Below are 16,884 nucleotides of genomic sequence, written 5' to 3'. Positions count from 1 at the left end.
TGGGGTGGGCGTGTATGTCGAAAGCTGGTCTTGGTGCACAACACCAACACCAAACTTAATTGAAATCACTCAATATCTGTCATGTTTCAACACCAGTAATAAACATAGCACTAAATATCACGTATGCGATGTGCGCATGCGCCCATCTGAACCGGCTGTTGTTTGTTGGCTGATTTCTCGATTGTAACTCCAATTTTCTGTTTGGGTAATTATTTCCTTCGAAATAACGTCACTTCACATGTACAATAGTTGGCATACTCGTGACAGTTACAGTAAATATTTGTTGTAAGTGTTATTGTTAATTTTGTTACCTGTAGTTGTAGTTTGTATTCGGAGATTGTGCAGCACGTACGAATACGACCAGCCGAGCCGCTGCCTCCCTGCCGCAGCTAGGGCGGCGTTGTTGTTCTCCCATCCTGATCCTCTAATGCACGAGCCGCAGCTCAGCTCAGCTCAGTGGCTGGGCGGGGCCACACGTACACACAGCTACATTACTATCCTGGCTGTGTATTAAAAGCTGTTTTATTGATTCTCAACAATTCAAACACAACTGCTAGTTCAGAAGCCTATCCAAAATTTGACCCGTAACTCCGGCGTGGAGATACCCCACTAAAACATACCCGAAATGAAGTAAATATTCATCAAATGTTTTAAGATCATGACTCGAGTTAAAAGTCGTTTTGTTTTCTTAACTGTTTCTTGTCAATTTTCTTGATATTTTTGAAGTAATTTTCGGAAAAAACGTTGATATTAGTATATACTTTTTCACAGGTTTCACGGCAAACCAATACAAGTGCATACTGATGGTGGTATGTTGCGGGTGAGCGCGCGCCTGTGTAAAGTTATCAACCGTAATGAGGATCTGAGACATTACATTAATTTGTTTACATCTTTTGACCCTTAAAATCACAATTTCTAATGCATTTTAATCATTTTACCCACAGGAAAATAGAACGTGCAGGACAGGTAGCAATTTCGAACATTGATAAACAGTTTTCTCTTCATCATTTTTAGTCAAACTCAGAGTAGATCTGGCCCTAGATCTACGTAGTACATGACTTTAGATGCATTTTTGTTTGTTTCTTTTCATATTTACAGAACAAAGTGCTTGGTTTGTGTTACATACTTGGTATAGAATGGCTGGGACTGAGAAAACTACTCCAGAAGGTGATGCTTCGAATGCAGGTACGTGGCCAGAGTAGAACATTCCTTCTGACGCAACCTTGTTAAAATCTGCAATAAACTCCCCACCCCCCCCCCCCAACAAAAATATAGCTGCAGCAAAACAAAATGGCATCTAGCTGAAGCGCATCTGTCCTATAATATGTAAATAAGTATGTATTTCATATAAAGAGGCATTTATTTATCCCATTTTAGCTTGGAGAAGCTGCTTAAGGGAAAGTATCATCAAGGTTCTGGGTTCAATTCTGGCATGCATCTGCTTCATTTTTATTCTTCCCAGCCTGGCTTCCCGGTCTTTTCATTTACATGCAATTAATAGTCGCCTATCAAACTAAAAATCCTAAATTGCTGAGGTAGTAAAAACTGATAACTATGTCGGGTGTGTTTCCTTTCAAGTGGTTATAAATCTTGTACCGGTACTCTCTTTCATTGATTTACAAAAGACGTATGTATTTGAATTTTTTTTGTTGAATTAAGAATACTAAATTAGTATTCTTGATTTAAAACAAATATATACGGTAATTCATAAGGAAAAGAAACTAAAGAAAACAAAACAGCAAAGCACCTCATTCTTACAGGTTTAGATTGCACTTTTGTGCTTATTTAATTTTTTTTTCTTCATTTTTTATTACAAAGTTTTAAAATCATTTGTTTGTATTTGTATTCAGATCCGAAACCATTTGATGCAAGCCTCTTCTTTCAAAGTGAAGCAGAGAAGCCCTCCTCACCAAGTTTTCCTTCTGAGAGTCCCTTCATGGAAAAACCTAGTGATACACTCCAAAGTACAATGGAACAGTCCAGTGATAAGACAGGAGGAAGTGGAGAGGAAGCAAGAGAAAATGACCAATCTGGTCCACTTGTAAAGGACACGCAGCCTTCAGTAACCAGCTTCTTTACTAAAGACCAGAGCTTGATCCAGAGTTCTGGGAGCTTCTTTGATTCATTTGCCAGTGCCGTTGGAGACGAGAACGACTTGTTCTCAACACCACCCTCATCCGTTGGAGCAACGCCAGTCTCGCCAGAAGGCCGTGGAGGATTCATGGAGGATCCTCTGGGGATATCAGCTGAAGTTTCGATGAATGCTGCAGAAGAAGTAGCAGGAGTTAACAGTGAGACAGTGAGCATTGATTCCACTAATCTGCTCACTGAAGAAGATGCTAAGATGGGGAGCGGAAGTAACATGGACACCATGAGCATGGATTCTACAAACCTTTTATCAGAGGAGGACAAGGATGATCAAAGCGTTGATCAGGGAAATGAGAGCTTTGAAGCAAAGAATGATCTGGTGGAGGAGGATGGAGAAATGGAAGCTGCGAAGGGGGCGCTTGAGACAACTATCTCACTGGAAAGTCCAGAGGCGGAGACAACGGTGATTGAAGAGGGAATAAACGATGCTGCAACTGAATCAAACAAAGGTGACAAAGATGAACCTGTAGCAATTGCTTCTGCTGAGGTAAAGCCACCAGAGACTGTTCCTGATCTACCAAAGGATGATGCTGACACGAGCTTGGATGTCAAGGATAAGGTCGCTGTTCCTGATACGCAGGTGACGACTCCGAATAAATCAACCACCATTGAATCACAAGGGCCATCCTCACCGCCTCTATCAGTCACTTCCCAAGAAGACACGGTCACCGACTCCTCCGACTCTTTGGGTGTTCCGCCTGCCCTCATGTCGTCCTTCAGCGCTCCATCAGGTCTCACCAATCCCAACCCGGTCAGGCCCCATGTGCCGTTTCAGTCCATCGCATCGCAAGAAGATGATGATGACCCGTTCGTAGAAGCGCTCCGTACCAGTGAGAGCGATCGTCGGCACGATGCATGGGTACCCTCGGAGGCCACTCAGAAGATTTTAGTAAACCGTAGTATTGCCCTGCAGGGATCAGAGTACGTGATCAGGGATCAACTCACCATGCCTGGTATCATTGCCGAAGAACCACAGGTAGGAAGCTATTATCATCCATCTAGCAATTAGTAGTACTTAATGAGAATCAATAACTGTACCCAGTATTTCTTCCTTTGATTAAGGGAACCAAACTTAATTTTTATTTTTTTTTGGGGGGGGGGGGGGCTATAACGATTATTTATCAAATATTAAGGCATTAAATGAGAAGGAAAGTTATCAGAATTTATAAAAGGCATTCACGAAAAAGTAAAATTCAATTTTTTTTCTTCCCTGAAACTTTCCAACATGCTTTTTAATGCTCAAATATACACAAACTGTGACCCTAGAAATCTACGGACCTTTCAAATTCAACTGATCATGGAGATGAAAACATGAATGGAAATGGCGTGTGTAATCAGAATTGCAATAGTAATATCATCATAATGATCATGATAATGATAATACTTGTTTTATGACCATGGGGTGTTTCACAAAGATCCTAGGCAGAACTTAACACTAAGTTGGACTTAAAAATTATGAAGAGCCATATGTAGCCTTAAAATGAAATATATTCAAAAGCAGAAATTGAAGTATTTTAGACTTTGTACAAATTCCACAACAAGAACATGAAATCTCCTAGATGATAAAAAAAATATGAATGATTTGAATCAACATTTTATGCCTTCAAAATAACTTTTACAAAATATTTTCAAATATTTCCATAATTTTGAAGTCTAACTTAGAGATAAGTTTGACTTAGGATCTTTGTGAAACACCCCCATGACGATTAATTTTGTGTAACAGGGTGATCCAATCAAAGAGCTAGTTCAGAGGTACATGGGTGAGCAGGAATCCGCTAAACGATCTGTTCTCACCGTAAACCAAGTCACAAGAGATGAGCATGGCCTTAAAAGGTTATTGGTAAGTACTGTAGTAGTCACAATCAGGGGGGCTTTTCACAGGACTTGTCATCAGTGACAAATGACAATTTGTGTGTTATAAGCTACTGAAATCCTTGCTTCTGATTGGTTATCTGCAGATTTGTCACTGATTTTTGTCATTTGTCATTGAAAAAGGCTGTGTGAAATGGATCCCTGATCATTTCTGTGCTGATCCATTTCTATGGAACAAACTCCCACAAAGTATTCATATACTACAGTAATGTTCAGGGGGGCGTTTCACAAAACTTGTCATCAGTGACAAATGACAGTTTTTGTTATAAGCTACTGAAATCCTTGCTTCTGGTTGGTTATCAGCATATTTGTCACTGACTTTTGTCATTTGTCATTGAAAAAAGGCTCGGTGAAACACTCTCCTGATCTCACGGTACGTGTCTTTTCTGCAGGGGAATTATTAGTGGTCGTTATGGACAGGTGGTCACTAAGGCAGGTTTGACTGTACTAGAACTTCTATCAGCTCGACAAGAAAATGACAATTGTAGTTCGGAAAGTGCACACATCCAATGGAGATCAGAACTATCAATTTCGGGGAATAGTGATCAAACTGGCAACATTTGCTCTGGACTTTATTTTGTCAAAGATATGAGGTTAAGTTTAAGGAAGTGGGATTGGGTTATAGGGTTGGGTTTGGGGTTAGGGTTTGGTATAGTATTAGTATATTGACTTGGACCAGCCATCACGAGAGCATATACATGTATGGTAGAATCTGGGTAAATAGTTTGTACATGCATAATATCATCTGGTAAGATCCAGAAGGGCGTTAATTGATATGACTTCTCACAGAGTTAGCACACTTGTGGCCTTAAAGAGAAGGTTGAGTTCTGAGAAGAGGTGAAAAATAATTTGTGAGCATTATCATTGTATTATGCAAGTGTGGAAGACATCAGATAAAAAATGTTCCCTGCAAAGCATGGCTCTTCAAATGCCTTAATATTCTAAATATGGCATGTAACAGCATAAAAATCAGGACCGATTTCTGTGTAGTCCCATATACATCTTTCTGTGTACAGTGCTTGTAACTTTACCAAGACTGGGCCAAATTTCTTATCATTTTGATGATTCCAAAACTGTGCAGTACACACTAGTACTGTAATATATGCAAGATGATCAATCTTTTCTGATCGATTCCACAACGTTTCTTTCACAATGCAATCGCATGACCATAACTGGTCTTTACCTTTAAGGGTTGCAATTGGGTTATAGGGTTTGGTATAGTATTGGTTCCATAGTATTTTGACTTGGACCAGCCATCGCGAGAGCATATACATGTATGGTAGAATCTGGGTAAATAGTTTGTACATGCATAATATCATCTGGTAAAAGCCAGAAGGGCGTTAATTGATGGACTTCTCACAGAGTTAGCACACTTGTGGCTTTAAACAGACAATCCAGTACTATAAACATGTTGTTTTGATGATGTGTATCAGGATGCAGGTTGTCTTCGTGCTGCTGTTGACCTGACAGGTCTTCTATTGACCTCTGGAGCTCAGGGCAAAGGTCAAGCTGGAATGCCATCAAGACACACCCCTCATCTCATGCAGGTGAGACAGAATGCCTCTTGTAGTGCTTGTTCATCTTCTAACTTTTTTATTAACTGTTCTTGTGCCACCCATATTACATTCATGTTTTAAAGAATAGCTATAGTTTTTAACTTTCCAATGATACATGTATAAGACTCAACAAATGAGGTTGCTCCTTTATACATTATATTTCATGGTAGATTATAGTGCTGTTTGATGCAAACATATTAATGTGAGGAATTTGTAAGTCTATTATAATCTTTGAATAGGTATGTCTTCTAACATCTTGTACTTCCCCCTCCTCTCTCTCCCCCCCCCTCTCTCTCTCCGCCTGTTTCTGTTTCTCCCTCTCTCTGAGTCTCTCTATCTGTCTCTCCCCTCCCTGTCTCTCTCTCTCTCTCTCTCTCTCTCTCACACACACTCTCTGTGTGAGTCTGTCACTGTCTGTGTCTGTCTGTGTCTCTCTCTCTGTTTCTGTCTCTCCCTCTCTGAGTTTCTCTATCCTTTTCCCCTCCCACTGTCTCTCTCTCACTCTCTCCCTCTCTTTCTCTCTCTCTCTCTCTATCTCTCTCTCTCCCTCTCTCTCTCTCTCTCTCTCCCTCTCTCTCTCTCTCTCTCTCTCTCTCTCTCTCTCTCTCTCTCTGTCGTTCTCTCCTCTAGGTATGGTTCACTAGGATATCTGTATTGATGAAGTTGCAGCAGTTCACCGCCGCAGAGCAAGAGTTGGATGCTTTTGGTAACATGGATAAACCTGATCTCTTCTTTGGCTACTACCCAGATCTCTACCCAGGCAGACAAGGTGATTTTCACAAAACCTCGATCAGTCTTTTCACACAGGGGTAAAATTCATCGTATCTAGAGAGCAAGACATTTTGTGTGTGAACGGATATACGTCCTTAACTAGACCGGGCACTGCTCTTTAAACGCTCAGTAGGGCCATTGGGCATTTACGAGCAGTGAGTCACTGCTCATAAATGCGCAATGTCACTGCTCATAAATACGCAATAGCCCAACTGAGCGTGTGAATCTTGAACGACCGCACCAAAATTGTCTGTTTGTGAATGATGTTGTATGTAAAGCTGATTAGTTTAAAGCTGTTTAAACTAATCAGCTTTAAATAGTTTTACCCCTGTGTGAAAAGGGGGTACATCCCTACCTAGTATTCAGCTCCCAGGCGCAAACCCTTGTATGCATAACAGCAGGTCTAATCTACAAGTAGGAGAGTATACAGAGACTCCAGTCCATAGACCCTGCATAGCCAAAGACAGACAAAGTTGGGCTCGGTTCCAAACTTTATGGAATTTTTGTTAGGCCTTGAATAAGTGTCTGTGTCTGCAGATGACCAGTCACCAGTGGTGTGTGGGGGAGGGGGGGGGGGTAAGGGAAAAGAACATAAGGAGTAGATGACAGTACCCCCCCCCCCCCTTCCCACACCCTCCTTCTCTTATGGTACACAGATCCTCACCCGAACAACCAAGGTGATTTTCGCACTAATCCAACTGTTATGCCCTAGTCGCTGATGGGGCGCATGCGCTGACCCATGCCATAGGAAACTAAATAGAGAGAGAAAGAGCTAATGAGCTAGAGAAGGGAAAAGAGCATAAAAATATAACCAATTTAACCAATTTCAATGTATTGTATTTAAATGTAATTTTTAATCTTTTGTAAATTCATTTTGTTTCAGCCTTTGGCTCCTATTTTGAATTTTGAATGTATTAATGTGTTAATTAAATTCCATCTCTATCTTTTCTTGTCAGGTTCTATGGTACCCTTCTCATTTCGTTTGATCCATGCTGAGTTAGCTATGTATGTAGGCAAGCATCAGCTTTGTCTGGACAGACTTTCTGCCATTCTGTCTGTTTGTCACAAGGTAGGAATCTGTAGGCCTGTCTTCACTATCTCGAGATTGCCAAATATCCAGCTATTTGAACTATCCGGATCGCAAACTATCCAGCTAATTTGCGTCTTCATCAATTAGCAATTAGAGAGATATTTGGTCGGGATTGTCATCCCGAGATATCTTGAGATAGTTTGCAAAATATCCCACTATTTGTCCTGTGCGTCTTCACCAGACCGAAGACTCGCACTATGCGCTAACGCTGAGCAAAATATCTTGAGCTAATTTCTCAAGGTCGAGGATAAAATCTCGAGCTGATGAAGACGCGATTTGTAACCTAGGGATTATTTCTCAAATCAGAAATAGCGGGCTATTTGGCAATCTCGAGATAATGAAAACGGGCCTTTTGTGTGAAATGAGTCAAACCTGGCTCACATATGATGCAACTTATCGTCAAATGAAAATAATAGATTAGGGGGTAGTTTCACACAGATCCTAAGGTGAACTTATCTCTAAGTTGGACTTAACAATTATGGCAAGCCATTAGCATCTTTGAAAATATTTTGTTAAAGTAATTCAAAAGGCATAAAATGTTGATTAAAGTCATTTATATTATCAAGGAGATTCTGGATGTAGAATTGATGAAAAGTCTAAAATACTTGAATTTTTAGCTTTTTAATATATTTTATTCTAAGGCTACAAATTGCTCTCCATAATGTTTAAGTCCAACTCAAAGTTAAGTTTGACTTAAGATCTTTGTGGTTGAGGGGGAAAAAAAACTTTTAATTTTTTTTTATTAGTGCTCACTATTACCCCTAAGACTAGTATTTTGCAGAAAATAAAAAAAAACATCACTCTACTGCAAAATGAAGTAAATGACAAACATGTAAGCAAAATCAGTTCATGTTTCTGTATCTCTAACACGCAGATCAGTGAGTTGCACACACTTTTTTTCTTGGATTTTCACTCCACTAACCATTTGAATGCATGCAAAATGATTCTACAATTCAATTCAATTCCATCCAATGCATTTATTTGTCCAATGTAAGTTCAAAATTGATATTTGTTTCTCCCACCTGTAAAAAATAAAGGCACAGACGTCATTTACAAAGAACATGAATAGGATACAAAATATGGATACATTCTGAAGACGACAAATATGAACCATACATAATATTGACTTTTGTTTGGTTGTGGCTTGTTTCGCTTCCTTAAATCACATAATTTTGATAGCTGTCTTCATGCATATTTGTAAATGACATATTTTGATCATTGAAATTCAAAGCTCTTTATTTGAATCTTTCTGTCATCTCTGTGTTCTGTTGTCCTGGGTAGATAGTGAAGAATCTACAAGATGGAAAGTCCGAGTATGGTCAGTCTGTGGAGCTCTCAGAAGAGAACAGGAAAGGTAAGAGGATTGATGAACGCTCAAGGAATTGATTAACTTGCATTTAGGAATCCCATGACTTTTACAAGCCGATCACCTGTCTGATTATAAAGATATTTTTGATTGAAAATTGAAATCAAATTTTGCGTTTGCCAAACGTTTTTCATAACACTACAGTCTATTGGGAAAAACGAGTATGGTAAAACCGGTCACTCAAAGGTTTTTACTTTTTTGAGGCACTTCTTTATTATTTTAAGGCGCAATTTTTTTAGGGCTTCAATATTACACAATATCACAGACACTGATAACACGTAGGGCCATGCATCTCAGATTTAAGATTGTTAAACGATCTCTTTAATGCTATAGTCACATTGCCCAAAAGTAGCCTGCTCGGCGGCCGAGCGGCGAGTTTTTAACTAATTCTGCCCGGCGGCTGGCCGGCCACCGAGCGGCGGCCGCCCAGGCACCGCTCGTTTTTAGGGCATCGCTCGGTCGCCGCTGAAGTTTAAGCGCGGAGTTAAAATTTGGGCGGCGCCTGCTCACTTTTCACTTGCCGCCCAAAATACGCTCGGTGCCTGGGCGGTCGCCGCCTGGGCGGTCGCCGCCCGGGCACCGACCTAATCGCTGGGCGATGCCTAATTCCAGCAGCGACCGAGCAGGCTACTGATCGGTCGGTCGCTGCTCTGATTTGTGACCATAGCTTAAGATATGATGTTTCAAATGGTCATCATTTTGAAATTTCTTGTTTGTGTTCCTAGCATCTTTAGATCTGTGGGAGAGTAGACAAATCCGAGTTCTTCACTCTGTGGGAAACTGCTTAGTCAGCATGAAGGTATGTACAGACAGACAGCAGATACAAAGGCTTCTCATGCTATAGAGTACTTAAAGCCCGTCTGCACTGTTTGGCCAGGAAGGATTAGACCACACAGGGGGGTCACTAACGGGTGGTTATCTCATCAACTCGGCTCTCAATTAACATAAGAAAAAGTGTCATGCTGTAGAGTACTTAAAGCCTGTCTGCACTGGTTTGGCCAGGAGGGATTAGACCACCCAGGGGGGTCACTAACGGGTGGTTATCTCATCAACTCAGCTCTCAATTAATATAAGAAAAAGACGATCATGGGGGACCAACGGGCACCGCTTAGGCATTGTTTCTATATAGAGGGAGCAAGTAGCTACAAGTAGTGCAGTGGGGCAGTAATAAGAGTGATTATGTGTTTGTGTACGTTTTGCGCGAAACATATGCTGCGTTGACTTCCGTTCCGGAAAGACCCCCATTTGTTAAGGAAAAATGTGGTAAATGTTACTGACAACCATCCCATAGGGTTGGCATCTCTGAAGTAGTACCCAATATGCTAGAGCGCTGTTGGAGTGTGCTACATTAAAAGCCATCATTATCATAATCAATTACATTTTCATTTCGTCAAATGTGTATGATTTGTCTTATTGCTTAATAATATACCTGTCTTGGTAACAGACGTTCTTGGAAGACATTGGTCGTGCATATTCACTGACTGGAATTGTGAAAGGTTAAATAGGACAGTAATCGCCCTTCATTGTTGATATGATTTGTTTTTTCAGGAGTACATGCAAGCTGTGAATGTCTTCAAATCATTGGTAGTGAAAGAGCCTGAGAATGAAATCAACATATTGTGTGGTATTGCCAGGGTGTACCTTCAAGTAAGTCTTGATTTAAATTCCAATGTTAAAGATGATTATTCTCAGAGATGTGCTTAGCAGGTACAAACAAAACAATGATTATAGATTATTGAAGCAGTGATAATGATTATGATACTGATACAGACCATTTCTGTCTCACAGTTTTAGCGTAGAACCCATTACAGTACTTCCAAGTTTCTTTAAATTCTTTCACACAAGTACCGGTAACCCATTTATTACATCTAAAAATTCAGCAGATTGTAATCTGGCCTTAAAAGCAAAAGGAACTTTTTTCAAATCAGATTAAAGTACAATGTGGTGTTAAATAATATTTGATTATAATGCAGCATGAAAACTCTCATAGATCTAAACCATTCAATAAATTTAAAAATATTCTGGCTTCGGAGTCCTTCATTTTGGTCCAGTGTGATACAGATGAATAAACAGTCAAACCTGCTTTAAGTGACCACCTGTCTACAAAGACCACATTTTTAAAATTTCCCTTGAAAATGGTTTCTCATTGAAACATGTACTAAAGGAACCTGTCTACAAAGACCGCATTTTGTGTTTCCCTTGAAAATAGTTTCTCATTGAAATATGTACTATAGGAACCTGTCTACAAAGACCACTTTTTGTGTTTTCCCTGGGGCGGCCGCTATAGACAGGTTTGACTGTATATTAATAAAATACCTTTTCTTGGGATGCAATTAAAAATGACTTTGTGTTATGTTTATACGTCTCCCTTCTGTCTCTTGTTTTTCTTGGGCACTGTGTAGCTTGGTGATCTGAAGTCTGCCCAGGATGTGTACAGTGAGATAGAGAAGAAGATTCCAGCCGGTGGATCGTCTCCAGGCAAACAGGCTAGAATACATATTAACAGGTCAGGCAAAGCATACTTTGTGAAGCCACAATTGAGAAATGTTTGAGATTATGTTTTAAGTTTTACTGGCATGGCGAGTTCAAATAACGATAATGATGATGATGATGATGATGATGATGATGATGATGATGATGATGATGATGATGATGATGATAATGATAATAATAATGGTGATGACGATGATGATGATGATGATGATGATGATGATGATGATGATGATGGTGATGACGATGATGATGATGATGATGAGGATGATGATGATGATGATAATGATAATAATGATAATAATAATGATGACGACGAAGTCGACGATGATGATGATGATAATGATAATAATGATAATAATAATGATGATAATGATGACGATGATGATGATGATTTTAATAATAATAAAAATAATAATTATGATAATTAGTAATAATAATAATGCTAATAGTAATAATAATAATGCTAATAGTAATAATAATAATGATACTGATAATGATAATAGTAATGATAATAATAATAATAATAATAATGATACTGATGATGATGAGGCCTATATATGTTGCCATCTCTCTGCTCTTAACAAATAGCAATAGAACAAACTTATATGGTATAATTACATAGGCTGATTAGTGACTTAAATAATGACAGAGTATGACAAGAACAACTATTTGATATGACAACGGAATACTTAAACAAATGATGATGGTGTATAACAAGAATAGAATGGAGCCTTTGGAACACACTTATATTTTTAGTTTGGGTCAATTGGGGTGCGTTAAAGCAATTTTTTTTCAAGCTAGAATCACAAACATGAATCACAAATTAAAACGCCCAGGAAGAATAGATATAGATAGCAATACTATATATGATACATAACGATACTATATATATGATACATAACGATACTATATATGATACATAACGATACTATATATGATACATAACGATGTCATAGAATCATGATTGAGATCTCCGTTGCGTTCAAGCGATTTTTAGCGACCGTGGTTACAAAACGCAACTTTTTCAGCGTTTCATGTTTGCGTTTTAAAACATGTTTATTTTTACGACCTAAAAAAAATCGCTTGAATGCAACGGAGATCTCAATCATGAGTTCTCAATCGGAGATCTCAATGGCGTGAACGCAACTGTGTTTTAAACTAAACGTCTTTGAAAAAGTGTCGCTTAAACGCACCCTTGGGTGATTCAATGAATTAGCAACTGTGAATTTCTTATTTCATTCACAGAGGGTTCCTGAAAGTAGCACAGAATCAGTACGCAGAAGCCTATAAGCATTTCAATGAAGGACTCAAAATAGAACCGACGAACTTCATGGTTAGTACCAATTTTTACTTTCAGCATCCTCAGTTTGTAAGTCCTGTCATCTTAATCAAATTCTTTCTCTCTCTCTATATATATACTGTCGAACCTGCTTTAGTGACCACCTGTCTACAAAGACCACCTGTCTACAACAAGCACATTTTTAGTTTCCCTTGAAAATGGTTTCTCATTGAAACATGTACTAAAGGAACCCGTCTACAAAGACCACCTGTCTACAAAGACCACTTTATGTGTTTCCCTTGGGCGGGTCGCTGTAGACAGGTTTGACTGTATATATATATATATATATATATATATTTATATATATATATTACTCTTTTATCATCAGTTTTCCCTCACAGTATTCTGTTTTTTCCTCCCTTTATCCCCATCATGCAGTTTATGTTATTGAAATTAAAGTAATCCTAGTCTAAACCCTTCAAAACCATTATTTCAACAATTATAATGATAGGAGCAACTTTCCCAAAGTATTTATTTTTTATTTTTATTTTAAGTTCATGAACTTAGACTTGGTCACTTGATAGTTGCCATTTCTGTTTAAATTAATTTCACATTGGAAATGTTCAAATGGTTGAATGCGTTACACGTTGTGTCTTTCCTTTGTTACTATTTTGTAGGCAATCAACAATGTCTCAGTCTGCTGCCTGTACCTCGGCAAACTGAAGGAGTCGCTCTCACTCCTAGAGAACCTAGTTAACAAGGACAGTAGTGAGTTCTTAGACGAGTCCCTCATCTTTAATCTCTGCACCCTCTACGAACTGGAGTCGTCTAAGAGCACCGTCAAGAAACAGAATCTTCTTGGACTTGTCAGTAAACACAAAGGAGATGGTTTTAATGTCAGTTGTCTTAAGATGCCCTAGCTTCTCATCTGTAATCTCTTTTCTTGTTAATGAGGAGAGCAGCGAGTTCTTAGACGAGTCTCTCATCTTTAATCTCTGCACCCTCTACGAACTGGAGTCGTCTAAGAGCACCGTCAAGAAACAGAATCTTCTTGGACTTGTCAGTAAACACAAAGGAGATGGTTTTAATGTCAGTTGTCTTAAGATGCCCTAGTTTCTCATCTGTAATCTCTTTTCTTGTCGATGAGGAGAGCAGCGAGTTCTTAGACGAGTCCCTCATCTTTAATCTCTGCACCCTCTACGAACTGGAGTCGTCTAAGAGCACCGTCAAGAAACAGAATCTTCTTGGACTTGTCAGTAAGCACAAAGGAGATGGATTCAATGTCAGTTGTCTTAAGATGCCCTAGTTTCTCATCTGTAATCTCTTTTTTTTGTCAATGAGGACAGCAGCGAGTTCTTTCATCTTTAATCTCTGCACCCTCTACGAAATGGAGTCGTCTAAGAGCACAGTCAAGAAACAGAATCTTCTTGGACTAGTCGGTAAACACAAAGGAGATGGTTTTCATGTCAGTTGTCTTAAGATGCCCTAGCTTCTCATCTGTTATCTCTTTTCTTTTTAAAAGGACAGCAGTGAGTTCTTAGACAAGTCCCTCATCTTTAATCTCTGCACCCTCTACGAACTGGAGGAGTCTAAGAGCTCCGTGAAGAAACAGAATCTTTTTTTTTTTTTGCCGGTAAAGCGTAGTTGCCTTGGAAACATCACTGAAACATCGCGGTTGCATGTAAATGGCCCTATTCATGAATTTGAGTGTATCTCAGTACAGATCTTGTGAATTTTGAAATGGGGTCATTTTGTCTTTGAATCATGCTCCAGAAGGTTCCAGAAGAACCACAGGCATAGTCCTTTCTGAGAAAATTTGTTTAAAATTTTACCGTTCAGAAATTAGGAGGAGTTACTCAGGGGGAACTTACATTGCGTGTTGTGTTTATACGACTATCTTTTTTACATTTTTCAATTTGATACATTTATTGAACTCTAGTTCCTAGTGCCTAGTTCTTAAAGAACATTCATGGCACTAGGAACTAGAGTTCAATAAATGTATCAAATTGAAAAATGTAAAAAAGCATTTGAGACCTGTCAGCTCGTAACTACCAAAAAGTTGCAAAGCCAGCAAGAGAAGTGATGGTATTATATGTTTTGATAAAAATGAGTTTTATCATCCAAAGGTTAAGAGCAAGAAGGGCATTAAAATATTGAATAATATCCTTTATCAAAGTTACTAGCATAGACGACGCATATATATTGAATAGTTTTATTATTGTTGTTCATGTATTTCTTGTTATGATGGGACATTCCTGTAGGTTATGAATGAAGTTTAAACCCAATTGGTTCTTCAGAGTGCAACACTGTATTTGATCAATTCTTTTTCCATTTTTTTCCCCAATCATGTGGGTTACTTCTCTTGTCATTTTCTTTAATGATCAGTGCAATATTTATTCATAGATGCAACTTGAATATGAAAGAGGTGTTTTTATTTGTTTTTTCAATGTCTAAAACCTCTTTTGATGTCTTTGCCCAAAAATGAACACACAGCTGTAGGTACAGTTTTCAAATAATAAATATGTATATCCCAACGTTACGAAAATTGGAAGCGGACAATAGAATAAAGATATACAGAAAAATAATCTTGTCATTTTGAATTTCATAATTTATTGCCATATATATATTTTTATGTACACAAATCAACTTACATCTTTGAAACCGTCAATGTATAGCATGGAATTGACCACAGAAGAACGAAATCAATAGCTCATTAATGAAACGTGTCCATAGTCCAGTTAGAATACAAGTACTGGAATAGATTTGAATAAACATCTTCTTTTTAGGGCAAAGATAATACATGCAGTAACTTGTGTCGTGTAAATAGTATATGTTTTCCCCATATCCATGTCTACAGGTACTTGTTAATTTGTTTCCATTCTAAAGTATTCAAAAAGCGTGACTTTTAGAAAGGAGATGGAATTATATCTGTGGAATTGTATATTCTAACACTATACTTAGTTTAAATAACTATGTTTGACTTTGAAAGAATGAAATATATTACTACATGAACATGTATTGATGTAAGTGAACTAAAAATGTATTGTATAAAATATACATAAAAATGAAAGATTAAGGCAAAAGCTGTTGTGCTATTTGTGAGTCTTCTTGAAATTTCTGTATTTAACGAGAGTTTTGATAAAATGATGCGGTTACCCAGTTCATACTTCATATAACTATAAGCATTGTTTGTATGAATTAATTCATTGAATCATTTGTCCAGCACAGTAAAAAATCATGCCTGTTATGCATGCATTTCAATTTCAGAAAGATTTTATCTTAAATTACACTGAATCCATGTAATTATCATGCATCTATTTTACAACAATGAGAAAATACAAGAATACAAATATGAGAAGATACCAGGGGGTGTTTCACAAAGATCCTAAGTCAAACTTAACTCTAAGTTGGACTTAAAAGTTATAGAGAGCCATTTGTGGCCTTATAATGAAATATATTCAAAAGCAAAAAGACTTTTCATAAATTCATAATTTTCATAAAAGAACATAAAATCACCCATGATAATATAATAGAAAATATGAATGATTTGAATCAACACTTTACGCCTTTTAAAATAAATTTTACAAAATATTTTTAAAGATGCTAAAGGCTTTCCATAATTGTGAAGTCCAACTTAGAGATATTAAGTTCAACTTGGGATCTTTGTGAAACACCCCCTGGATTTAACAGGCCCTATCAAGACCATTACATAAAACAGTGAACTTTGAACCTTTTGATCCTTCACAGTGTACATATGTATCCATTGATTGGTCGTAACATGCATGAATTGTGCATCAGACATTAGCTTCAATGCAACAAAGTGTTTCACATTCTAAACAAAATCCTAGATTTAGCTCGTGCTGTAATCATAATTATAAACCTTTAGGTCAGTCACGAATCCCAAGACATTTACAAGCCGTTCGCCTGTCTGGTTATCAAGATATTTATGATTGGAATTTGAAATTTTAAAAACCGTTTTTATAACACTACAGTGACTATGGTAAAACCGGTCACTCAAAGATTTTTACTTTTTTGAGGCACTTCATGATCATTTTGAAGCGCATTGCTCTTAGGGCTTCAATATTATACAAATAACGCACGGCCCAGAGTGCAATAGCGGTGAATGCAGTACGCGCGAGGTTTCTTTAGATTGGTGCCGCTCTGTGCAACGAGCCGCTTGCGGCGAGTTGACAGTGCGAACCATCTGAAGAAACCGAGCGAACACTGCATTTACGTTTCGCACAACAGGGTCAAGTGCGTTATTTGTTTTATAAAATAGCGACACAAACAGCAACAAACAAAAGTTTAG

At 38.1% G+C, this 16,884-nt stretch overlaps 1 protein-coding gene across 1 annotated transcript; it reads left to right on the top strand.

Moving 5' to 3' along the window:
• Nucleotides 1–161: 161 nt before the first annotated feature.
• On the top strand, nt 162–15,236 carry LOC592852 (trafficking protein particle complex subunit 12). Its single transcript, XM_030983071.1, has 13 exons — nt 162–205; nt 1,099–1,185; nt 1,851–3,124; nt 3,872–3,988; nt 5,454–5,567; nt 6,207–6,345; nt 7,304–7,416; nt 8,719–8,791; nt 9,529–9,602; nt 10,352–10,450; nt 11,206–11,309; nt 12,542–12,629; nt 13,253–15,236. The coding sequence occupies exons 2-13, from the start codon at nt 1,137–1,139 to the stop codon at nt 13,493–13,495; spliced, it is 2,487 nt and encodes an 828-aa protein (XP_030838931.1). The 5' UTR covers nt 162–205; nt 1,099–1,136; the 3' UTR covers nt 13,496–15,236.
• Nucleotides 15,237–16,884: the final 1,648 nt, after the last annotated feature.

The sequence above is a fragment of the Strongylocentrotus purpuratus genome, unplaced genomic scaffold (assembly GCF_000002235.5).
Source record: "Strongylocentrotus purpuratus isolate Spur 01 unplaced genomic scaffold, Spur_5.0 spur5_scaffold_13, whole genome shotgun sequence".
Taxonomy (NCBI): domain Eukaryota; kingdom Metazoa; phylum Echinodermata; class Echinoidea; order Camarodonta; family Strongylocentrotidae; genus Strongylocentrotus; species Strongylocentrotus purpuratus.
Note: the sequence above shows the minus strand (reverse complement) of the source record. Positions and strands in the feature narration are given on the sequence as shown.